The sequence below is a fragment of the Mesoplodon densirostris genome, chromosome 3, assembly GCF_025265405.1.
Source record: "Mesoplodon densirostris isolate mMesDen1 chromosome 3, mMesDen1 primary haplotype, whole genome shotgun sequence".
Classification (NCBI taxonomy): domain Eukaryota; kingdom Metazoa; phylum Chordata; class Mammalia; order Artiodactyla; family Ziphiidae; genus Mesoplodon; species Mesoplodon densirostris.
In genome coordinates, this window is record NC_082663.1 from 107,508,433 (window position 1) to 107,533,555 (window position 25,123).

The 25,123-nt window shown below is 40.7% G+C and overlaps 1 protein-coding gene and 1 long non-coding RNA gene across 5 annotated transcripts in view; one reads left to right on the forward strand and one right to left on the reverse strand.

Annotated features, from left to right (window-relative positions):
- Nucleotides 1-25,123, forward strand: part of LOC132485387 (uncharacterized) — a 135,943-nt gene that overhangs the window by 12,903 nt on the left and 97,917 nt on the right. The gene's annotated exons all lie outside the window — the stretch shown is intronic.
- C3H5orf63 (chromosome 3 C5orf63 homolog) lies at nt 1,413-22,731 on the reverse strand. Of its 4 annotated transcripts, none has more exons than XM_060091899.1 (5): nt 22,498-22,680; nt 22,334-22,370; nt 7,113-7,233; nt 2,688-2,744; nt 1,413-2,024 (listed from the first exon to the last, which is right to left on the reverse strand). In XM_060091899.1, the coding sequence occupies exons 2-5, from the start codon at nt 22,339-22,341 to the stop codon at nt 1,860-1,862; spliced, it is 351 nt and encodes a 116-aa protein (XP_059947882.1). In that variant the 5' UTR covers nt 22,342-22,370; nt 22,498-22,680; the 3' UTR covers nt 1,413-1,859. The 4 variants fall into 4 exon arrangements, with proteins under 4 accessions (XP_059947882.1, XP_059947881.1, XP_059947883.1 ...); XM_060091898.1 differs by having other exon boundaries at nt 1,413-2,036; XM_060091900.1 differs by lacking the exons at nt 22,334-22,370; nt 22,498-22,680 and adding an exon at nt 22,689-22,731 and having other exon boundaries at nt 1,413-2,036.

Below are 25,123 nucleotides of genomic sequence, written 5' to 3' on the forward strand. Positions count from 1 at the left end.
TTTGATTTCATCTTCTGCAACCAGCGAGAGAGAACACTCTCCTTTTAAAGGGCTCACCTGATTAGACCAGGCCCACCTGGATAATCTTCCTTTTGCCCTGTACTATAATGTAACATAATCACAGCAGGGATATTTCATCATATCCATAAGTTCCATCCATATTCAAAGGGGAGGGAATACAAGGGTAATGGTTCATTGGGGTCACCCTAAAATTTTGCCTACCACAGGGCTCAATGAATATTTACAAAATCAAATAAGATGTGTTCCAAAAATTTATAAATTAGAAACAATGGCATTCAATTGTAAGATTTTTTTTCCTATTGTTACTTTGGAGGGCTTTTAAAGTTGTTTCTTAATTTGTGTTGGATCCATAATGGTTAAGAATGCTTTATGTGAGATAGCACGAGGCCTCCGCAGGGAACCCAGGTAGTACAAGAAATTTGGGATGGGTGCCAAGACCTGGTCTGATATCTGACTGTCTGTGTGACCTTAGCTAACTTCCTGAAACTCTGAATGTCAGAGTCCTCTTCAGGTATAAAATGAGGGGGGCGGGACTAAACAATGTCTAAGGTTGGCCAGCTTTAAAATTCTCTAATTTCTAAGACTAACTCATACTGATAAAATTAAAATCTAGCTAAGTGAATCACACTATCCAAATTCATAGAAATAGTTCTCAAAAGAATTTCATTACAGATGAAATTGCAATGATGAGATTTTAAGAGGAAAAGGCAGTTTTGTTTTTAAATGAATCCATTCCTCTACTGGCTGAACCTGACTAAATACAAATAAGAGTACACAACTACATTTTTAATACTTTACATAAAATGGTGAAGAATATTTTTTCTTTAGATGACATATCTGTTCAGTTATGGTCAGATGTGAATTTTCCCCAAGATATTAAAACTTGATAAAACCACTGTCTTAAAAATAGCTGAATTGGGCTTCCCTGGTGATGCAGTGGTTGGGAGTCCACCTGCCGATGCAGGGGACATGGGTTCGTGCCCCAGTCTGGGAAGATCCCACACGCCGTGGAGCGGCTGGGCCCGTGAGCCATGGCCACTGAGCCTGCGCGTCTGGAGCCTGTGCTCCGCAACAGGAGAGGCCACAGCAGTGAGAGGCCCACGTACCACACACACACAAAAAAGCTGAATTAACTCAGTTGATGATAACTGAAAAACTATCAAAGGCAGTACTCAAATATTACAAATCAGTTTACTGACTACCTGTAAAACACGTTGAGATTCTTATATACATTTTGGGGTTTAAGTCTTTTGTTCTTCTCAAACAAAGTGTCTTTGGCTAGGATAATTATTCTCTTATATCGAAAAAAATGAGCTCTAATTTTAAACAGGTATTATTAAATTCCTCTGAGATAGACTTCATACAGATGCATTTGTTAAAACATCCTTTTATTGACTGTGCACAGTTATTAACAATTCACATTTCACTTTATCTACCAAGTGGAAGAACATTTATTCTTTCATTAAAAAGTTAAGCCCTTAGGGCAGCAACAGGGACACATAGCATTTTTCCTATAAACGGCTCTGTCCAATGAATGTGAAATGCTTCCATACTAATACAAAGGAGAAAAATAAATAAAACAAGTAGATTTCTCCTGCCTTCCATCATCCCCTCCCTGCCAATACACTCCTCTTATTTTATAAAATGCCAACAGGTAAACAGTTCCCACATTGGTACTTCCATTAATCACAAGAGGAATATTACCATTTATTTGGCACCACTGAGTTCAGAACATCCTTAGAGCTGTGTGAAAGTGACAAAAGGAGCATGAGGCCACAGTCATTTCCTCAGGAAAATGAGTTCCGGACAGAGAGGGTGGAAAATCATGAGGGCATTCATCAGCCTCCCACACCTTGCTGCTCAAGTTTCTGGAGCTGTTTTTCAAGTTCTGAGACATCTACTCGATGCATCATCAGAAACTGGCCATTCAAATGAAAGACAGGGATGTCAAATTTATACCTGTCATACCAAGCAGAGTTTTCTGGAAGTGTGATGTCCACCTCCTGTAAAATAAACTGAGACAGAGACGGACTAAAGCTCTAGATTTCAGAGAACATGGAACAACGCAACGGCTGTAGTGACAAACTGATCCCCAGACTGGTTCTAATGCTGAGAGGTTTTTACTGTTGTTGTTTGAGGTCCACAGGCAGCTAATGACCCTGAATTGCATAACCTGATTGATTTCTTTACATTCCCTAATTTTGCTACTTTTCTGTTACATCTGTTAGGTTCAGCATCCACCTACTACTCAGTTCCCAATGAAATAAACAATGTCCCAACTGGGAAGCTGCCTGAGAATCAAGAAAGACATGTTTTGGCTGTAAGATTGGGAAAGGTGTTATGGTTTGCTACAGGAAAACACTTTCATGGAAATGACAACATAAGATAAAAGGAATAGGGACAAAAACTTAACAGAAGGCCCAAATGCTGTACCTGCTAGTTAACTTTGACTCATTTTAAGGGTCAGAGTAAGAAAACCAGTACTGCTCAGAGAAAAACACTTAGGTATAATGACTTTTATGGAAATTAGCACTAAAATCTCTCTCAATAAAATTTAAATGACAAAATCATTCAATCTCTTTTCTTAAAGAAAGGATCCAGGCAGATACTTTATACTACATACAGTATCTATTCCATATACATAAAGCCACACTGTATTATATTACCCTGTTTTTATAAGGCTCCAGTACTTCCTTGGCTTCATCACAAAGGGGGCACGGATCCTACGGGACGAAAAAAGCCATTAAACCCAAAGAATGGCATTCAGCCTGACAAAAACCACAAGCAGCAGATTATACTTATTTTAAAGGACAGTTTTCTACCAGGTTATACTGTTTTATTTTCCAAAGCAAAACACTGCCACAGAATCTTATAAAATAGCTAGTATTTCATGGTAAATGGGCTTTCAGCATTTTTTAGTTGTGTTTTGATTTTTCTTGACAAATAAATCTATTTAGTAAATGTTGATGCTTATATTTGTTACACATATATGTATGTATATATGTACATCTGTGTATATATATGTACACACAATACATTTAGATGCTTACACTTTTTGTTACTGGCTTCATCTAATTGATATCTAGGAAGATTATTTTCCATATCATTTATAGTCCTAGGGCTTTGTCCTTCCTAGGTCAGGAGCACCTTCCAGGTCTGGCTGACATCACCAGAATGTCTTAAAGTCTGTTTTGATTGGGGGGCACTGAGAGTTGCCAGCCTGTTTTTCCGTTTTTTGTTTTTGTTTTTTTTGGCCGCGCCGCGTGGCTTGCAGGATCTTAGTTCGCTGACCAGGGAATGAACCCGGGCCCATGGCAGTGAAAGTGCAAAGTCCTAACCACTGGACTGCCAGGGGATTCCCCAGCCTGTTTTTCCTAATAACCCATTGGGATGGAGTTAGATAGTGATCGTCCCATTTTTAAAAGGGAAAAATCTCTATTTTGGGTGATGATTGTACCAACTCTTCAATGTTTTGTCAGTTTTCTCATTACAAGTGTCAGCAACAGGTTTCCTAGACTAACTCTCCACCTTAGGAGCAAGGGAGTTTTAGTGCCCATTGTTGTTTGCACCCTAACCATCTAGAGGAGAAGTCTGCCGAGAATGCTATGGATCATTGGCAGATTTTAAAGGCTTCTCAGGTCTTGACTCAATGAACAGGTACTACTATAGGTTCTCTTGTATGAGCTAAAAATAGATTCAACATTACTGATGCTTATATAAAACCTGCTTTTTAACATGACAGGAAAAGATGAGCTGTTACGGAGGCCCTTCCTCCAGCTTAACTCACCTTATTTTGAAATAAGAACCTGGATCATCAAAAGACAGTTTTCCTTCAGAAAAGTCCTTCTGGCCGTATTTTCCTGCTTCAGGGCTCATTATGTTATTTTAGCATTATCAATAAATAGATTATGGATAGTCTGTGACTTTTTAAAAAATTATTTATTTTTGGCTGCGTTGGGTCTTTGTTGCTGCGGCGGGCTTTCTCTGGTTGCAGCAAGCAGGGGCTACTCTTTGTGGCAGTGCATGGGCTTCTCATTGTGGTGGCTTCTCGTTGCAGAGCACAGGCTCTAGGCATGTGGGCTTCAGTAGTTGTGGCGCATGGGCTCAGTAGTTGTGGCGCACGGGCTTAATTGCTCTATGGCATGTGGGATCTTCCCGGACCAGGGCTCCAACCCATGTCCCCTTGCATTGGCAGGCAGATTCTTAACCACTGAGCCACCAGGGAAGCCCAGTCTGTGATTTTTAAGATAACCACGTTAAAATTCTCTGAGAAAGTTTCAAAAAGTCAAGAGAGGATCTTAAAAGCAAAAGCAAAACAAGAACCAGTGAAATTGCAGAAGTACCAAATTTGGTACTATTTGCTTTTATAATAAAAAGACTTTAGTAGAGCTAGGATCGGGTGTTTTATTTATTTATTTATTTTAAAACACAGAGAACGGGAATTCCCTGGTGGCCCAGTGGTTAAGACTCCACGCTTTCACTGCTGTGAGCCCGGGTTCAAACCCTGGTCGGGGAACTAAGATCCCACAAGCTGTGCGGTGCAGCCAGAAACAAAACAAAACAAACAACCCAGGGACTATGGAAGTCTGGGCAAATTATCACGTGTGTATGTATTTTTATGAGGAAAGGTCATCAAATTTTAAAGAAATCTATGAGCTGAAAAATGACAAGACCCAGTGGTCTGGAACATTTGTACATCCTTGTCTAGGGTTTTCAGTGTGCCAATACAGCACTTATTTACCCTATCCCTGAATTGTAGTGGACATTTGGTGGGTTGGCTGTCTACCACCCATTCCCCTTTCTTGTAGCAAGAATGCTGTGATTTTGCCTCACAGAACTGCTCTCAGTATGTGGCTGACTCCTCCCTGAACGGGTGTGGAACACCTAATTTAGGCTGAGGCATCCAGCATATTGTAGCCCTTCGACTACAAATGGCTCAGGGATCGGCCAATCAGAGCCAAAGGATAGTGTGACGGTTTTGCTGGAGTTTCTGTAGATACCTGAAATGTGAGATCTGAGGCTTGGGATCGCTGCAGTTACCCATATGAAGAGCCAGAGTGTGAACTGATTTAACCTAGAGAATGGAGTGCTGAAGAGACTGGTAATGTGCTTAAGTTTCAGAATCAAGCTACTCCTGAAACCAGACTAACCCATAAAATCCTTTTTTTGTTTAAGCCACTCTGGGTAGTACTTTCTGTTATTTATAACTGAAAGAGACCTGATACTGTACTTTTTCTTTCAGAGGACTGTGAACTCCGGGAGCTGAGAGTAATGTCTTATTATATGTCTAATGACACAAATGAAGGGTTTGGTACAAATTTTAAGCTGAGTGGAAGATTAGTGTGTTTTGCTTTTTTTTTTTTTTTTTTTTTTTTTTTTTTTTTTTTTTTGCGGTGTGCGGGCCTCTCACTGTTGTGGCCTCTCCCGTTGTGGAGCACAGGCTCCGGACGCGCAGGCTCAGCGGCCATGGCTCACGGGCCCAGCCGCTCCGCGGCATATGGGATCCTCCCAGACCGGGGCACGAACCCGTATCCCCTGCATCGGCAGGCGGACTCTCAACCACTTGCGCCACCAGGGAGGCCCGTGTGTTTTGCTTTGGCACATGTTTTTGGCTAACCTGGCTGTTGTTCAAACTGAAAAATAGTGCAGAATAGTTAGGCTGAGTGAGCACCGTTAGCCTTAAGGGATTATTTTATTTTTGTGGTTAATTTTCACACACATTTCTCATATGTAGACACAAATGATGAAATATTTTTATTCCATAATAATGCAATATATACTTATGAATATGAAAAGTAAAGATTAACTATTTTCAATAAGAAGTTTTTAAAAGACTTAAACTTTGTTATTAGATAACTGTCAGATATATTCAAATTGCTAAAATGCCTGAAATCTGAAAAAAATCTATCAAACAAGAGACCTTTTTTGTTTGAATGGCAATATTATTCACTAAAGGTAATTCTGTTACCCTGCAGTTTATTTCTGTTTTGATTACAAATCACACAAAGTAATGTTAACTAGCAAAAGGAAATCCATAATGTTTGTCTTATAAATTTTAGAGGAAAAAGCTCTTAAATTTAAACTTGCTTTATAGCTTAAAACCAGTGTTAGGGATAAGAAAATAAGTACAGTCAGTCCCATTATTTGTGGATTCTGTATTTGCAAATTCATCTATTAGCTAAAACTTATTTGTAACCCTAAAATCAATACCCAAGTTTCTGTAGTCATTCACAGACATGCAGGTGCATAGAGCAGCGAAAAATTTGAGTTGCTCAAAGTGCACATTTCTGGCTGAGGTGGGACAGGATGATGCTCTGCCTTCTTGTTCCAGCTCTCATACTGTAAACAAGTGTCCTTTTCTACTTAGTGCCACTCTTTTTGCATTTTTGTGCTTTTTCTTGGTTATTTTGCGATTTAAAATGGCCCAAGCATAGTGCTGAAGTGCTGTCCAGTGTTTCTAAGCATAAGAAGGCTGTGATGTGCCTTACGGAGAAAATACTGTGTTAGATAAGCTTTGTTCATGCATAAGTTACAGTGCTGTTGGCCCTGAGCTCAGTGTTAATGAATCAACAATATATGTTAAATAAGGTGCCTTTAAACAGAAACACACGTAAAACAAGGTTATGTATTGATCAGTTCAAAAATAAATGTTGTGACCAGAAGCTCATAGGAACCTAACCCTATATTTTCCCTAGGAGCAGTAGTAGTTCAGTACTTGCTAATTCAGTGTTCGTGGTGACTTTATAGAACATGACTATCACAAATAGTAAGAGTTGACTATATTTCTAAGTGATACACTTGTAAACATCTGATAGTTCTTTTCTTTCAATGTATGGATCAGATGACGATTAAATATATTAATTTACCTCCTGATAACAGTGACACAATGAAGTAGGATAGGGTAGTAGGGTAGGATAAAGAGTTACCACTGTTGTAACTGGAACTGAAAAATTGAGGAGCATGTCTGAAGAAAATTTATACCATTGCTTTCCTTTCAACATTTTTCCCCTTTCTTAAATGTACAACTTTCTTCACCCAACATTTTAATCCTTTATGTTTTTAAAGTAGTGATTTTACTTTTTACTCTGTACCTTTGTGAATAAGGTTAGCACAGGCAGAGCAGTCTTAGAGGCAGAGAGATTTCTCAAGAGCAGTTGAAAGGAGTGTTTGGCAAGTTGCATGCTATTTCCTTGAAACCAGAGCATCTTAATTCTGCCAAAAGAAAAATAGAGAGTAAACTTATGTGCCGTAGACTTTGCTCTTTATAACAGAAATGGTAAGCTGCAAATCTATGATGGAATTTGAAAACTTCAGATGTGCTTCTTGGAGTCCAGGAGTGTCAGAGAGGCCAAGATGTTTGGCAAGTCTTCATGATGCCTCAATATTCACTGTATTCCAAATTTAGGATTTAGAATGGGAAAAAATCCAAATGTATGGATTAGTTGTGTGTCTAATAACTTGGTTTCTGTAAGCAAATTCCATGGGCTTGTTAATTAGAATAAAAAATTAAATTTCACCTGCAGATTTTGCTAGCATCCTGATGATCCCCTAAAATGTGGGAAGTTTCCTGAAATGGTTTTTATTCGCAGAGATAGCTTATCTTATAGGTAAGCATTCAACAATGCCCAGCCACCTTCATGGTAAAGGAGATAGTAAGCAAGAAGCACAAGTCTGCAGCTGAAGGTTAAAGCTATTACTTATGAGATTTATGCCCCTCTGCTGCAAGAGGTGGGGAAACACAGAGCTGTCCTTAGAGGAACTTATAGGGGAGGTTAGGCTGAGTCAACCTGTCAAAAACAAAAATCTACTCAGCTCTTCTAAGAAGTATTTTAAAAGGAGATGGTCATCGTTTTTTAAAACATCCACAAATGTACTAGTGTTTCTACTGGAGATATTCCAATAAGAACAGCTTGCTAATAGCAGCATGTCAAACACTAGGCTTTGAAGCTCTCTCATCCTGCTACTTTGCTGGACATAAGACACCCTACTTATTCCTAGTTATTCTACTGAGCCTCCAGCTTTGTCCTTTAAACTACAGATATGATTTCACTTTTAAAACACATATACACTGTTGACTTTATCACTTATCAATATTCCCTGCATGAATTCATTCCTGGTATCTTCATTTCTTAACTTCTCTTTACTCTATCTCTCCAACTTCATCTATCAGTTTCCCCTCCCTTATCTTGGCAACTTGCAGCACAAAGATTTTCTTTCTGTTCCTTGAATAACCAAAGATCATTTCTTCATCAGGATTTCTGTACTTGCTGTTTCTCTGCATGAAAAACTCTTAAGTAGCTCCTCATCTGGCCTGGGCTTATGTCACCTCCTTAGAGATGCCTTAGTGACTACCTTACCAATGTGGGCCAGTCCACCACTCTTCTTCCTCATATCTTGCTGTGGTTTTCTTTTATCCTTCACTATCTAAAATTATTTCTTTACCTATATGTCCCCTCTACTACAACATGAGTTCCATAGGAGCAGATACTTGTTCACCCCAATATTCCTGAGCATCTACAATTAACCTGGTACATAGTAGGTGTTCAAATAGTTGTTCGAATGTTAATAGTACTGGAGTGAGCCTTTCCCCCCCTCTTTAGTCTCACCTCTAACCCTGATCAGACACTCAGTGTGCACAGCAGTCACTATGTGGGCGGATCTCATATCCTAACTAAAGGTCAGTGCTCCTCATGGTGTCCACAAGATGCAGGCCAGGGCACTGCAGCTGGCCCCAGCCCCTTCACCACCACCTTGAATCTCCTCCTGCTCTGCTCCAGAGAGCACGCCTGTAATAATTATGTACTAATCTCTACTGGTGACCAGGCTTCTCAGCATAGGATTAGCTTTAAACTCATTTCAAACAGAATGATATGACTTTAGAGAAAAGCACTAAATCCATATCACACCAGAGTAAAGTAGACGGGACAAAAGGATTGGATTCTGATCTGTGAAAACAATAATCTTTCCTTCTCTCTTAAATCCTTAGTCTTCCACTTCTCCCTGGATCTCCCTGCTAACTAAATGGTCCTGATAATGCATAAAAAAGGAAAGTAATAAGGATTTTACAAGGACCCAGCATTATTCTAAGGAGGAAAATGGATCTAAACAATTTCACAATATGCTGTGCTGCTTTCAACTAAGTGATAAGCCCTGGTATATATAATATGTTCCATAAATTCAGCAGAACCAACACTCCAATAGGTGAATGTGGTTGGAGACAATAGCTTCCAAACATGGCTCTGTCTACAGAGGATATAAAGGAAGGGGAAGTATCAATGGAATGCTAGCCATGTTTTTGACAGGTAGAAATTTCTGCATCGTTGGTTTTGGCAAGGCCTTATGCCAACAGTGGGACACCCTCCTAGGGTATGAAGTTAAAGAAACTGTCTTAAATGAAGGAGAAAGAAAAATTTAAAAATCAGTTTTGTGAGAGTAAAGGTAGAAAGATAGCTCTTGGAAATGAGAAGGAGCAGGCTATCTGAGGCAGTGACCTAAGGTTACAACCAGGACAGTGAACGGCAGCTGTGTGCTTTTGGTGGAGGGATTTAAGATTTATTGATGTCAGGCTGGTAAGGAATGGAAAACTTACTGCTTTCACCTAACTGAGTTGAGACTGAGGTGTTAAGGCTTTTGTTAAAAAAAAAAAATTCACATTCACAATGGAAATCTGCTTCAGTATTTCCAACATGACAAAACACAGCATGTGGTCTTGGTTGCACCCAAGACAAATAAAACCTGTCAGAGTAAACAGAGTTGCTCTTCGTTCCAGATTTGCTAGAATACTTGTTCAACCAACCCAAAAAGCTAAGTAAAGTCTTCAGAGATGCCACAACCATCTTGTTTAAAACTAGTTCTCTTTTCCATGTTAGTCTCTATTTCTCCTTTTTTAAAATATGTATTTAATCACTTAAACATGGCACATATGTTTACTGAGAAATGCATTAGCATTATGCAATTTTACTACCTGCATATTTTCCAAATGCCCTAGCGCACTAGGGCACGTGCGTTTTACCACATTGTTAAATTAACTTATTTCTTTGTAGGCACTGTATTATAAAATTATATTAGAGTCTGATACCAAAAAAAAAAAAATTCCCATACCTCTCCTAGGCAGAAATAAGATATTATGGCTAAAGTTCTGAACACTGGAGCTCACTTAGTTCTAGAAATGAAAAGTAAAATGAAAAATGTTACACTGCAACTGGAACACCCCAAACCCTAACACCACTGCTGTCAATGTCACAGTCACCCCATCATGCTTTCTTGAAGTAAAATCTTAATATTGGCTACTCTGACAATGTGACATTTTCATTAGTTCTATTATTTTTGAACAGTATCTCAGCACTATAAAAAATACTCTGAAAGGCGGTCTATGCCTGTTGGCTCATGACTGTGGGAGGATAGCACCTTTCTGATTATGTCACTGAATTTAGTCATGAAGTGTGTGTCCTTACTACACACGAAGACACAATTTTATCCTTTGTATTTTGTTACATGCCTCTGTGATATGAGCAAAAAGAGCTGTGTTCATAATATCAAAGAAGCACAATTGGGTCACCTTTGTCACAGACAAAAAAAAAAGCATAAGACTGGATTTAGAATGTGCCTAAAACAAATTCCACAGCCTAACAATAAAGATGGTGACTCCTGCTGTTTCAAGTCTGCTGCCGCTCAGAGGCATGGATCACCCTGAAAGAGAAAGGGAATGCTGGCTTTTCAACAAAACTGAGGCCCACTTCAGTGGTCTTTATGGCAGAATCAAATAACAACATGGAGGAGGACTGACTGGACCAATTCAGCCCTCCTTGAAGCAAGATAAGGAAGATAACTTTATAGCATTTTCCCTGCGAAGCACTGAAGGACATACCATTAATACAACTGATTACTGCATAGAAAGAAGCCAGGGTCATTTGAGCCTTTATTAAGGATTATTCATTTCTTGCATGAGGAGCCGCCCAGGCTATGGCTGCACATCACTTATGTGGGGTTCTTGGATTCTTCAAATGCTGTGTGTGTCTGATTCGAAGGGAAACAACATTGTTCTCGCTTGAGTAGAGAAACTGACCTTCACTGACCAGAATTTTTGTTCATATGAAGAGTCCTTGGGCACACTGAATCTCCAAGCTCATATGATCCCTCATCAGCAAGCTGCAGTGTTCTTAGCTCATGTGCAAAATCAAAAAGTTTATATAAACTCAGGTACCACCTTCCTTATTAACAGATAACGTTGGAGCTTCTTCACAAGAATACAATGTAAATTTAATGCTGAGCTGACATTAACCAAACACTATTACCGTCACTCTTGCTGAACCTGTGTTCCAGAAAGAGGCTCAAGGCTTCCGTCCCGTCATTTATGCCATGTGAGATGTTAAGTGCTCCATTTCACATTCATTACCATCTAAGTACAACATTCCTATTTTTACACAATGACTAGAAAGACATGTGCGCGCACACACACACAAACACATCCCTCTCTTGGGAACAAAATCCATTATTTTAGGTTACTGAAAGTTTATGTAATGAGGTAAGGTTGCTCTTAGGGGACTCATCTGGGTCACTGGGCTCTACTTAATCCAGGGAAACAGGGACAAATGATGCCTCCCCAGTGGTCTTATATGCTTCTGGTCAGTCAGCTGTGTCCAAACCTCCCTCTCTCCCCAACAAGTGAGAGCCTACCCTAGGATCTTGGGTCCCAGTGTGGAGCCAAGAGTGACAAGGAGACGCAGCATATAGAGACACAATCAAAGCTGCAAATTGAGCAGATACTTTGAGGTGTCAGTTCCAAGGGGTTAAGCAGGGTTAGAATGAGGCTGTAGAACAGAAACAGAGGGTAGGGGGTGGAAGGCAACCTGGAGCGGGGCCCTCACTCCCTGCGTGCGTGAGATCTCAGGTTCTTTTTCAGCACCTCAGCCACGGCAGTCAGGGTGCCTGGCCAGGGGAACCACCAAGGAGGTAGCACCAACTCAGACATGATATTACAACAGGGATCCCCAGCTCACCAGCCACCTGTGGGCCCACTTGTACATGGCCTCATGCTCAGCTTCATTCTTTCTTTTTTTTAAAATAACATAACATTATATTAGTTTCAGGTGTAAAACATAATGATTTGATATTTGCATACATTGCGAAATGATCACCACAGCCTCGCCTGGCTATGCATTTGGACTGCTGATTTGATCCCACATAACACATGAAACCCTGAGCAGACATACCCTGCATGTCCACTTCATTCCCTGCAGCTTCTACTTCCAGGCTTCAGTGCCAACAGGTTTACCACATGGGGGCAGAGAAGCCTGTAGAGAATCAGTCCCAGAAAGGAATGACTGGTCATATGAGTTCCTACAGACAAAACCCCTTTTTATTTTTTTTTAAATTATTACCATGACTGTGGGGTTTCCAAGTATCTGGATGTTTCTACTACACTGTTTGAATGCAGTGGGTGCTCTGTTAATTTTCATTCAACACACTGATTTGTGCAAAAGTTTTCTAACTATTTGAAGTGTGGGCCTGGCCTAACCAGTAAGATTATAATTTCACTGAAGGTATATGGCATTTACATATCCATCACTTGGTACATACACTCTGCCCCCATATCCCCCCCTCACCGCTTCAAATTCTTAGCAAAATAAGCCATTATTGTTTTTTCTTCATCCTGTCTGGTGTTTAGTCCATTTCTTTCCCTCCAAATAAAACTCTCACATGGAGAAATCAACTCCACATTCTGTATACAAGCAACAAGAATTATAGAGAGATGTACTCCAGCAGATTCAGGAGGAGGGTGTTAAATTCCTCACGGAAACAATATAAATACAAGAGAGATCACAACAGGGACATCTAATGGGCAACTTTAAATGTCATAAGAGAAAGGAAGAGTACTGTGGGCTGAGATTGGAAGTGGTTTCACAAGAGAAGGATCCTAAATCATGTAGGATTTCGATACGTAGAAAAAGGGGAAGCATTCCGAAGCCAGGGTTAGACACAAAGGCATGAAGTAGGAATGCTGTGGCCTTTTGGATGGGAGCCAATGAAGGGTTTTAAACGAGAGTGATGTGATAAAATCAGTGTTTTAGGAGACTGATCTGGCAACAGCGAGCAGGATGGCTGCAAAGGAAAGAAGAATGGTGATGTGGAAGAGTTCAATTATGAAAATCCAGGTGTGGGATGAGATCATTGATTCAACAATTACCTACTGTTTTCCATGTCTTAGATACTCATAGGTACTGGGTTCAGTGGTGAACAGAAAAGTCAAGTCCCTGGCCTCATGGGGTCCATATTATAGGGAAGTTAAAGAGACTCTTTTATGTCTCTCAACATCAGACAGTGGTAAGCAGAGGGGAGGGAGTGAAACAGGGTGATGTGATGGTGACTAAGGCAGGTCCTTTAAATAAAATGCTCTGAGCAGGTGTCATTTTTGCTGAGGCTAAAGGCTGAGAAGGTACAAAGATCTGAAGGAAGAGCATTTTGGGGACAGGGAACAGTAAGTGCAAAGACTCTGGGGTAAGGACAACCTTGACTTAGTGGAAGAAACAGAAAGGACCATGTGGCTAAAGCACAGTAAGCAAGGGGAAGAGTGGAGGAGACAGGTCAGTGGGGGTTGGATCACCTAAGGCCTCACAGGCTATGTTAAAGAACTGAGGTTCTATTTTCACACAGTTAGATTTAGAGGAGGGAAGTGATGGGTCTTATGTACATTTTATATTTATTTAAAATATATTTTTTTGATGTGGACCATTTTTAAAGTCTTTATTGAATTTGTTACAATATTGTTTCTGTTTTCTGTTTTGGTGTTTTGGCCACGAGGCATGTGGGATCTTAGCTCCCTGACCAGGGATCGAACCTTCACCCCCTGCATTGGAAGGTGAAGTCTTAACCACTGGACCGCCAGGGAAGTCCCTCATGTACATCTTAAAAAGGCGACTTTAATGCTGTGTGAGAATGGATGGCAAGAGTGGAAGCAGGGACCCAGTTAGGGGCTACTGCCGTAGTCCAGGTGAGAAAGGAGGGTGGTGTGGACAGGGCCAAAGGACCTGCCAATGAACTGGATATGAGGAATTAAAAATGACAGTAAGGACTATTCTAGTTTTGGTTTTGAGCTGCTGGGTGGGTGGCAGTGCCATTTACTAAAATGGCAGCTGAGGCAGGAACAGATTGAAGGATGTATGGGTCTGGGAGCTCAGTGAGGGAGAAGCTGAGACTCAAGTAGAAAGTCGCGTGTACAGGTTTGGTAGTCAGGAGAGAAACCAGGGCTGGAGATAGAAATTTGAGACTCCCTCAGTTTAAGGGCTGTAATTACACCTGAGATCATGAGATCATCTAAATAGCAGAGAAAAAGAAGAGGACCCAGAACAAATCTCTGAGGCAATCCAACATTCAGAAGTTGGGTAGAGAGGAGCCAGCAAAGGAGGCAGAAAGGCTGGTGAGGTAGGAGGAAAATCAGAAAAGTGGGCCATCATGGAAGCCAACAGGAGAAAGTGTCTCCAGAAAGAGGGGAGTGGCCCACTGTCAAAAAGAGTGATAAGGGCTTGGACTAGAATAGGGGTAGTCAAAGAAGCTACCACAAATCAGATGAGATGCGTCTCATGTTGCTCCAAAAGAATGAAACCTTCCAACCAATGCCTACCCCTAAAATGAACTACCTTGTCTGACTCTTGCCTAATTTCACATCTTAAGTAAAAGGGGATATTTCTGGTGAGGATGGAGGCAGTGGGGTAGGGGAGAAGAGTAAAAGCAAAATTTTACTGTCTTAAAAAGAGATAATAAATGTAAAAATCATTGTATAAGTTAAAAAGCAGAATAGAGAAATAAGGCTTAACTATTTATTACTAAATAATACAAAAAATAAGGTATTGTTATTAATAATGATAATGATGATGTTTCTACTGACTGAAATGTGCTTTTACTGGCCCCAAAAGGAAGATTTAAAACTCTAGGCATAATAGTCTCAGAAATAGGGAATTGCAAAACTGAAAAATATTTCAAACAGAAATAGCTGAAAACTTCAGATTGTGAACATTACTTAAATAGGAATTCCTAAGACATGATATCACTGATCAAAGACCCAGCATATTTATCTTCTCCTAAGACTGAATACCTAGACCAGCAAACACCTCGGCACCAGGTACTGGCTTACCTTACTCAGGTCTCACATAGTTACAGAACAGGGCACTGAAATTCAGTTTGCAAGGGGTAGAGGTTTCCCCTTGATAAGTTCTGAACAAAAGTCACTTCCCTTCCAGTTGCTCCTTCCCAATACTTGCCTTTATATTTTCAAGGAAGAGAAAATTCAGTACCACTATTACTTTACCAATGATATCCTCAACCCAACCCTTGTACATCAAAACAGAAGCTGCCTAGGCAGTGGTAAAGTTGGACTTATTAATAATCTTTCAAGACAAAACTTGTTCCAAAGTATTTTTGAATAAATTATGTAGAGAGGTCAAAGTAAATTTAAATGAACATAGTTCCCATGAACTCATCAGTCAGGGGAATTAAGCACAAGTGGTATGATTCTTCATCTAGAGCTTTAAAGTGACTATTTCTTACAGAGTTTCAGTTGGAATTCAGCATGTTTGAATTCTTGGATGCATTTCTGTGTGCAGATTTCATAAATATAAACCCCAAAGACAGGCAATTCCACTAATTAGTTCTCTGATGCTAGGCAATTCCTCATCTCTTTAAGCCTGTTTCATCAACTGTAAAATGGAAATACAACCCCCTGCCCTGTTCTCTCATTTTACAGAGACTAGGAGAAACTCTGCTCGTAGACTTTGCTTTTTAAATATCCTCCAGATCAGAGAAGGGGAAACCACATACAGAAGAAATGCCATGGCAATAGCTCAAGACGTCAAAGGTCTCCAAAGAAAGGCTTGGAAGTAGTTACCTGTAGGAATCTAAAATGCTAGGCCATTAAAAGAGGACCAAAATTCATACACAGATCTGGGCAGAAGTGTAAACGAGCTTGCTCTTCGCAAACTTGCTTCTCTAGATCCTCAGTCATAACTGGGAAGCCTTGGCATCAGAAAAGACCCAGCAGGAAAATGGGGGAGGCGACATTAGGGTGGCTGGACACTGATCTTGCAACTGTTTGAGCATCTGAGATGGAAAAGTGCCTCTGAAAAGGAAGAATAATGTGTTTCTTTCTTAGTGATGGACACATTTAAAGAATGACTTTTAATGGCAGACCCTCATCATCTTGGCATTCTCCTCCATGTCCAGAAGTGCTGCTGTGTTTGCCTAGGCCTATAGCAAGCTGACAGATGTGAAATGAAAGGGAGGAGGAATCTTCAGAGTAAGCAAGAGTTTGTTTTAGAATCTTTGGACCTTAGCAGTCACATTTTCCAGATCATTGCTTCAGAGGAGTCTACTTGGTAATGGGGTTGGTTTCCAGAAAAACATTCAGCTAAGAAAAATAAAATGAAGATGCTGATCAAGAACAGTAATATACTGTTACTATACACTCCCTCTAGCACCCAGGGGTCCCAAGGGGATTCTGGACTAATTCTTGTTAACACAGTGGGGCTTGCACACACTGTACCCCTCCCCTTATCCTCAACCCTGAAGATACTGACTCAGCATCTGGCCTAGGGCAGAGGCATATTCTGAATTCAGAGTGTGCAACAATGTTCAGTATTATTATTATTATTTTTTTTTTTTGCGGTATGCGGGCCTCTCACTGTTGTGGTCTCCCCCGTTGCGGAGCACAGGCTCCGGACGCGCAGGCTCCGGACGCGCAGGCTCAGCGGCCATGGCTCACGGGCCCAGCCGCTCCGCGGCATATGGGATCCTCCCAGACCGGGGCACGAACCCGTATCCCCTGCATCGGCAGGCGGACTCTCAACCACTTGCGCCACCAGGGAGGCCCCAATGTTCAGTATTATTAAGGCATCATGGCTGCTCTTCAATAAGCGGTGCTGGGAAAACTGGACAGCTACATGTAAAAGAATGAAATTAGAACACTTCCTAACACCATACACAAAAATAAACTCAAAGTGGATTAAAGACCTGAATGTAAGGCCAGACACTATAAAACTCTTAGAGGAAAACACAGGCAGGACACTCTATGACATAAATCACAGCAGGATCCTTTTTGACCCACCTCCTAGAGAAATGGAAATAAAAACAAAAAGAAACAAATGGGACCTAATGAAACTTAAAACCTTTTGCACAGCAAAGGAAACCATAAACAAGATGAAAAGACAACCCTCAGAATGGGAGAAAATATTTGCAAACGAAGCAACCGACAATGGATTAATCTCCAAAATATACAAGCACCTCATGCAGCTCAATATCAAAAAAACAAACAACCCAATCCAAAAATGGGCAGAAGACCTAAATAGACATTTCTCCAAAGAAGATATACAGATTGCCAACAAACACATGAAAGGATGCTCAACATCACTAATCACTAGAGAAGTGCAAATCAAAACTACAATGAGGTATCACCTCACACCAGTCAGAATGGCCATCATGAAAAATCTACAAATAATAAATGCTGGAGAGGGTGTGGAGAAAAGGGAACCCTCTTGCACTGTTGGTGGAAATGTAAATTGATACAGTCACTATGGAGAACAGTATGGAGGTTCCTTAAAAAACTAAAAGTAGAACTACCATATGACCCAGCAATCCCACTATTGGGCATATACCCTGAGAAAACCTTAATTCAAAAAGAGACATGTACCACAATGTTCATTGCAGCACTATTTACAATAGCCAGGACATGTAGGCAACCTAAGTGTCCACAGACAGATAAAGAAAATGTGGCACATATATACAATGGAGTATTACTCAGCCATAAAAAGAAATGAAACTGAGTTATTTGTAGTGAGGTGGATGGACCTACAGAGTCTGTCATACAGAGTGAAGTAAGTTAGAAGGAGAAAAACAAATACCGTATGCTAACACATATATATGGAATCTAAAAAAAAAAAAAATGGTTCTGATGAACCTAGGGGCAGGACAAGAATAAACATGCAGATGTAGAGAATGGACTTGAGGACACGGGGAGGGAGAGGTGTCAGCTGGGATGAAGTGAGAGAGTAGCATTGACATATACACACTACCAAATGTAAAGTAGATAGCTAGTGGGAAGCAGCTGCTTAGCACAGGGAGATCAGCTCGGTACTTTGTGACCACCTAGAGGGGTGGGATAGGGAGGGTGGGAGGGAGGCGCAAGAGGGAGGGGATATGGGGATATATGTATACGTATAGCTAATTCACTTTGTTATACAGCAGCAACTAATACAACAATGTAAAGCAATTATACTCCAATAAAGATGTTAAAAAAAAAGACATAATGGCTGCAAAGCTGTTCCTGAAAGCCAAGAAAGCCTGAATAATGTGGTTGGGTTATATTATACATGAGGGCTTAATAGAGTTTAAAAACCAATTTGAAAATTCCCTCATTCCATAAAGATAGCATTTAAGATGACGGCAAAATCAAGTTAGTTCAAGGGATGGGAACAAAGTACAAAAGGAATTATGCAGACTCCTCTCCACATTATCCTCCCTAACCAAAATGACCCATTCCCTTTGAAGGTATATCTGATACTTAATACTGACCCAGAAAGAAGGCAATTTCATTAAAACATCTTAGTCTTATTGTACCCAGTTAGTAATGCCAGTTTCCTTGCTATTTAAAAAGCACACAACTTCATTTCCAAGAGTAACTGTTTGCAATTCAAACTCCATCCACCCAGGCAATGCTTTCCATTTGTCACTAATACTCCATCATTTCCAATTCATCTTGCCAAAGAGGCGTGTTATCCACATGACCACACAAGACCTGAAAGATGCTTCATTCATTTTTAGCCATTTTGTAGCAAATGACTTTGGAACATTTGAGATATTAAATCCAGCATTTCTTTGGACTTGTGACACTAATACCTGAATGTTGGGAACTATCCACCCTTGAGGTCATGCCTCAGCCACCCTCAGTTATGTGAGATTCTGCAATTCTCTGAGTCCTGTTTTGTTACTTAAAACTTGTCACTGATAGAAAATCTTAATATTTTGGAACTGGATTCCAAGACACTTTGGAGATTTCCCTTGCTTTATGGATAAAGAAACTGTTTTACCAAAGCCTTTTATACTGCAATTTTTTCCCTCTCCATTTCTCTTTGAACAGTGCCTATTTTTATGTATAATGAGACCAACACAGAATTCTCAGAACTGCAAGGGACTTCCAAGTTCAACCCCCTTTTTCCAAAAAAAGTCTCAAAAAGTTTTATACGTTAATCCTCAGAGCACACTGAATAACAGATACCACATTTTGTTTAAGATTTAATTTAAGGATGGAGAGAATGAGGAAAAGTCTCAGCTTCGGACGGCAGAATTCTTTTTACTATAAGAACGAGGTTCTGATCTTTAAATCTAAGATGATACAGATTAACTTTATTTTCGAACTTGGAGAAACAGAGCTGAATTTAGATCTCTCTTTTTTTTTTTTTTTTCCAGTCTATATCCTAAGCTGCTTTGGCTGACTAAATTTCTATTAAATAACAGTATCCGTTCTCTTGGCTGACTAGAAGAACTACATGTTTTAAGAAGAAAAGAGTTTAAAAAATTAAATAATTCAGTCTTATGTCCTTCCCTCTGACTAAAGTAGAAGCCACTTCCCCATTATTTCATGATTAATATGAAAAAGTACAGGAACAATGAGAGGAAGTTCATCTGTTTCCAGTAGTAACATTCTGGTTTCTGTTGGAATTCCATTGGCAACAGAGGAAGCAGCATATACCACATGCCTGCCCTATTACAATACAAAAAGCTGTCAACTTTGAACTCTTTTGAAATGTTAGTAAAGTAGAAAAGATAATTGTGGCTTTCCTTCAATATTATTTGGGTAACCTAGCCTTAAAATAGTGAACAAACATAAGTCCTTTATCCTTAAGGCAGGACCAAACCAAGATAATAGTGGCCTAGGTAAGCTAATAATTTGGCATACCTTCAAATGGATACTTTTCAAATATTCACTCAACAGGTGTTTGGGTGAGGAGGTGGGCATGGCAGGCCTTGAGAGAGAGTGGAAAGGGGGCTGGTGGGGCCTTTCAGTTTGCATACTCTATTCAGTATAACAAAGACCATGCAAACTGATCAGGCTACATCTCCTTGGAAGGCAGTTTGGTGACCATTTGTAGATTTTCAAATATGCCCTTCCCTACTCCAAGCTGTTTATCAAGGCATTAGTAACTGCAGCATTTATAACTGCACTGGTAGCTCCTTGAAAGGTTACTGCTTTATATTCTTTTCTCTACCTTGTTGCATTCCCAGTGATGCTTTCATACTCCTTATAGATCCAGCCTCCCTTCTATACCATGTACTGAGTGTTTGTTATGTACCAGGCACCGTGCCAGATACTAGAAATATAAAAGTGATTAAGATACTTTCCCTGCCCTTAAGGAAACACCTTGGGTAGGGGAAAGATTTACAAACAAATAATACAGTACCACAGTGATGAAGCCTATAGCAGTAAAATGGTTATTACTAGATATTACTGGTAAAATGCTCTGAAATCCTTTCTTAAAATAGAAAGGTATTTTGCATTTGCCTCCATCTCTGGAAATCTTATCTTGGGTAAGGATTGGAATAAAAAGAGAGTAATGTTTTCATGCCTCCAGTTCTCTGCGGCTGTAACTGAGATGGGAAGGTAGGGATGTGGAATAATATCTACGTGAAACTTAGCCCAAACCTTTCACTTTGCATATTCTTCCTCAAATAATTTTGTCTCTCAAACTTGCTATGTGATACTAGGGGAAGGATGAAGGAAGCTCACCTAGTCCCTGCTACCTGTGTAGCTACACATCCCTGGATCCAGATAGTTTCTCCCCTTCAAAATAATTGCAAACAAGATTAAAACTGCATGCAGGAACTATTCCAGCTGGCTTTTGGCTTCCTCTGATGTACACTCCTTGAATAAAGCAGTGGCAAAATTAGATTTAAAATAAGGAACATAAAAAAAAAAAGTACTACTTGTACTAGATCTCTTCAAGGTCCTGCTACGTGTGAAACCCTGAGCCCTGGCATTAGAGTAACTAAACACATCAGCCAGCTGGAGTATGCACATGTTATGAAATACAAAAACCTTAATAATAAAAAAAACCTTATTTTGAAGGCATATTTCCACATTGCCTCTGGGTACTTAAGAGTCCCTGAGAACCAGGCATCTGGAATAAAATAGAAATACAGTCCAATAAATTCCCAAGTTGGAAAATCCTCCTCTCTATTTCCTTACCTGCCATCAATCCATCTAAAGAAAACCACATAGCCATATTTTCCTCCGATAAAGGAGACATAAAAATATTGATCCTTCCTTGGCAGGTAGCTACTACTGACCACAATAAGCATGAAGAAAGAAACTCTGTGGAGCCTGCCTTTCTAAAACACTAGCCCCGCCAACCTTAATTTTCACAACAGGACCTTTCTGGTTCCAGGCAATTCCTCAGCAGAACAGGACCCTGGTTATTAGGCTACGACATTTCACACAGAACCATGATTAGTTCCACCTTACCCCCAATATTACTATAACCACTCAGTATTTCCAGGGCACACTTCTTTTTCCAAGTGTTTTAAATCTCAATGCATACAGCTGTAAATATTGGTAGAGAGCTTCATAAGCATTTTCACACAGTATTCCTGAGATAATTAGTAAATGAGAAGACTGTGGCCACTAATAGCCACTTCATCTTTAGCAGTCCCACACTGAGACATGGCTCTCATGGCTGCCTAACCAAGGTAATGTGTGGTTAAGGAGACGTGGTTATGCTGGGGAATGTGCTAGAAAGTGTGGGGGGCATAACAGATCTTAGATACTATCCCTGTCCTGGAGGAGCTGAGAGCCTTGGGGTTTAGCTGGGCCATACTGTGGATCTAAGTGCTCTAAAATATAAAGTACGACGTAAAATACTTTCTGTTAAGAAACAAGAATAAAGATCTGCCAGGCAAAAAACTCCTTGTTCTTCAACAGAACAGCCTTAGAAACAGACACTTGCCTATTCAGGTTAGTAGCAATTTAGTAGGGACTTTTTGTAACTCTGGACTTACTTAAAAAATTGTATGAGGGATATTTGTCAGGGGTGACTGACAAGGCTAAGTATTTGAGAACTGTACAGTCTGATTTATTCTCTCATGGTTCAGCACCCAGAGGGCTGCTTTTTCCCAACAAAGGCAGACAGGAGGTCCAGAGAGCCCCAGGACTCACAGTACTCCTGCCAGCACCCACGATTAAACCTTTCAGCCCTCAATTAAAGGTCAACATGGTTGCTCAAAAATATTTATTTAAAAAGGCAGTCATCTCAGCCAGTCGAGATTATATTACCTCTTCATAAAACTCGAATAAATCCGAAGCAAGGCATCTGTGAATCACGGAAGAAGCATTAAGTTGTGATGTTTTCTGCTTCCTCTTAAAAAGCTACCTTTCCCACCCGTCATTCTGTTCACTTCCCAAAGCGCCATCGCGCACACGCACACACACACACTCACGCTTATAATTTGCCCCCGGAGGTTCACGGATTTATGGCTCCCGGTTTAATTAAATTTCCTGTAGTGACAATCGAAATCGGCAGCGTGCGGCACAGTGTGGGGCTCCCGTGCCCCCCTCTCCAGCCCGCGTGCCGGCTCCAGGAGGGGGCCCGCGAGCGCCCAACTGCCGGCAGCCGACCACCGGCACCCACCTGAGCTTCGGCTGCTCGGGTCGCCGCTTCCGCCGTGCGCCGGCACTTCCGCCCCGGCCGCCAGGCGCCCGCCCCGCACTTCCGCCCCGGCCCGCAGCCGCTAGGGCAGGCGTCAGTGGATCACAGGTCTGAGCCGATCGTCCCTCTGAAGGGTGGCCGCGCTTGGGCTGTTACGCATGAAAAGAGAGATACAAGAACCAAGTCCACACTGTTTAAAAAAAAAAAAGTCCACGGAAAAGTGACCTGGCATGTTTGGGAACCATTAATAACGAGCATCATGTGTGAGAAAATAATGAGTAATACTCAAAACTAACACTTATTGATTGCTCACCATCAGCTTTACGTTCATAACTTGATTAATCCTGAAAATAATCCTATTAAGTGTTATTAATACTATTTTACAGAAGAAGAAATGGAGGCTTAGTAGCTTGCCCTAGTTCTCAGAACTAGAAAATGGCAGAGTTGAGATTCCACCCCAGGCAGTCTGATGTCAGTATCCCTGAGCTTACCACTATGCACTCAGTATGTATTCCATGCTTTAAGAGGAGATACAAAACAAACTAAGGTCAGGAATTAATCCCCTAAACAAACCACATTGGTCCTGTGATAACTTTTAGAGCGCACATCTAGAAAGTAGAGTTTTCAAATTCTAACTTTATCATTTCAACATGTGCTGATAACAAAAGAGGGGATTTTGTGACTGTCAACAGACTACCTATGATTATTTTTGAGTTGATACACTTTGATAAGACCTAATTTATCTGAAGAAAATTTAAAAAAGAAAAAAAATCAATCGACAAAGTATGCTCCACCTAACAGTTGCTGGTATGTTATCTTTCAAGAAGTTATCTTGGGTCTAGTTATAAACACCTTGGTGGTACATGCATAACTTTGTGGAGTGATAGAAAAGCTTCCTAGAAATGCAACTCCAAATCAGCTTCCAAATCTCATTTCTTGTTGGAGAATGGAAATACTGTAAATTGGATTTATGACACCTGATTTCATCCACTGAACGAGAAGAATGACTCCACCCAAGGCCACCACTGAAGGCTTTTAGCATTGGTTACTGGTAAATTTCTCCAAAGAGCCAAAAATTCACAAATTTCCAGAATTTGAATTTAATTAGTAAGAATTTCTTGGATTGTTCAGACCTCCTCATGATTGTTTTAGTTGAGGGTGGAAGTCCTGTGAAATGGCTGGACATCCCTGAGAACTCACTGTAATCGATGCCCAATCACTTTGGGAGAGCTTGGCTGAGTGCTGCAAGCCCAGAGGACCAGTTTACCTCTAGGTGTAAGACTCACAGTGCTGGGCATCTGAGCTAAGCTTGGGAAAATGTCTGAAGTCTGACCAGGAAAAATTGTTGTCTCCAAAAAAAAAAAAAAATCTGCCAAAGCAAAATTAATAAACATTGGGCTTCCCTGGTGGCGCAGTGGTTGAGAGTCCACCTGCCGATGTGGGGGACGCGGGTTCGTGCTCTGGTCTGGGAGGATCCCACGTGCCGCGGAGTGGCCGGGCCCGTGAGCCATGGCCGCTGGGCCTGCGCATCCGGAGCCTGTGCTCCGCGGCGGGAGAGGCCACAGCAGTGAGAGGCCCGCGTACCGCAGGAAAAAAAAATTAATAAACATTTATTAATGGTTACAAACTGTAATACTGCGTCAGCTATATTAATTGCTGGATTCAATGTTCAAAACAATTTCATTATATTTGAAAACAGTTTTTAGATGAGATGCTCTTCTTGAGGGAGAGTTCTTAAATATACATGGTGAGTGTTGAGAAATCACAGCATATTTTAGTTACTTTAGCCAACTTATTTCAAAAGCAAAATTATAAAATCTTACATAGCAAAATTATGAAGTGTGAGATGTATATAGATTTTAACATGGGTCACGTGATGTGAAAAGTAAGAGTCTTAAGAGAATATGAAGGTCTTGGGACTTCCCTGGCTGGCCAGTGGTTAAGACACCCCACTCCCAACACAGGGGGCCTGGGTTCGATCCCTAGTCAGGGAACTAGATTGCACATGCTGCAACTAAAGATCCCGCACACCACAATGAAGATCCCGAGTGCCGAAACTAAGATACAGTGCAGCCAAATAAATAAATAATTTTTTTTTTTTAAAAAGAGAGAATATGAAAGTCTTAGTGTAGCCATGGGTCTTGTGCAATTTTGTTCACTCAAAATGGGCTTGTCATAGGTACTTGATCTCCATCTTTTCCTCTAGGTCTGGACTCTAATTCCAAGCTATGCTCTTGGAATCTGGATAGGACCGGTGCAAGGATCTCTGTGTTCTGGAACATCTATTCAGAACTCACATGGGTTGAGCTGTCTCTTAGATCTCAAGGCCCTGCCAGCTTTGCTGTCAGTTCTGAGACAGAAGCCTGCTCTAGAGGAAGCCTGCTGGTAGAGCCTGGTCTGCAACTCCTGAGTTAACT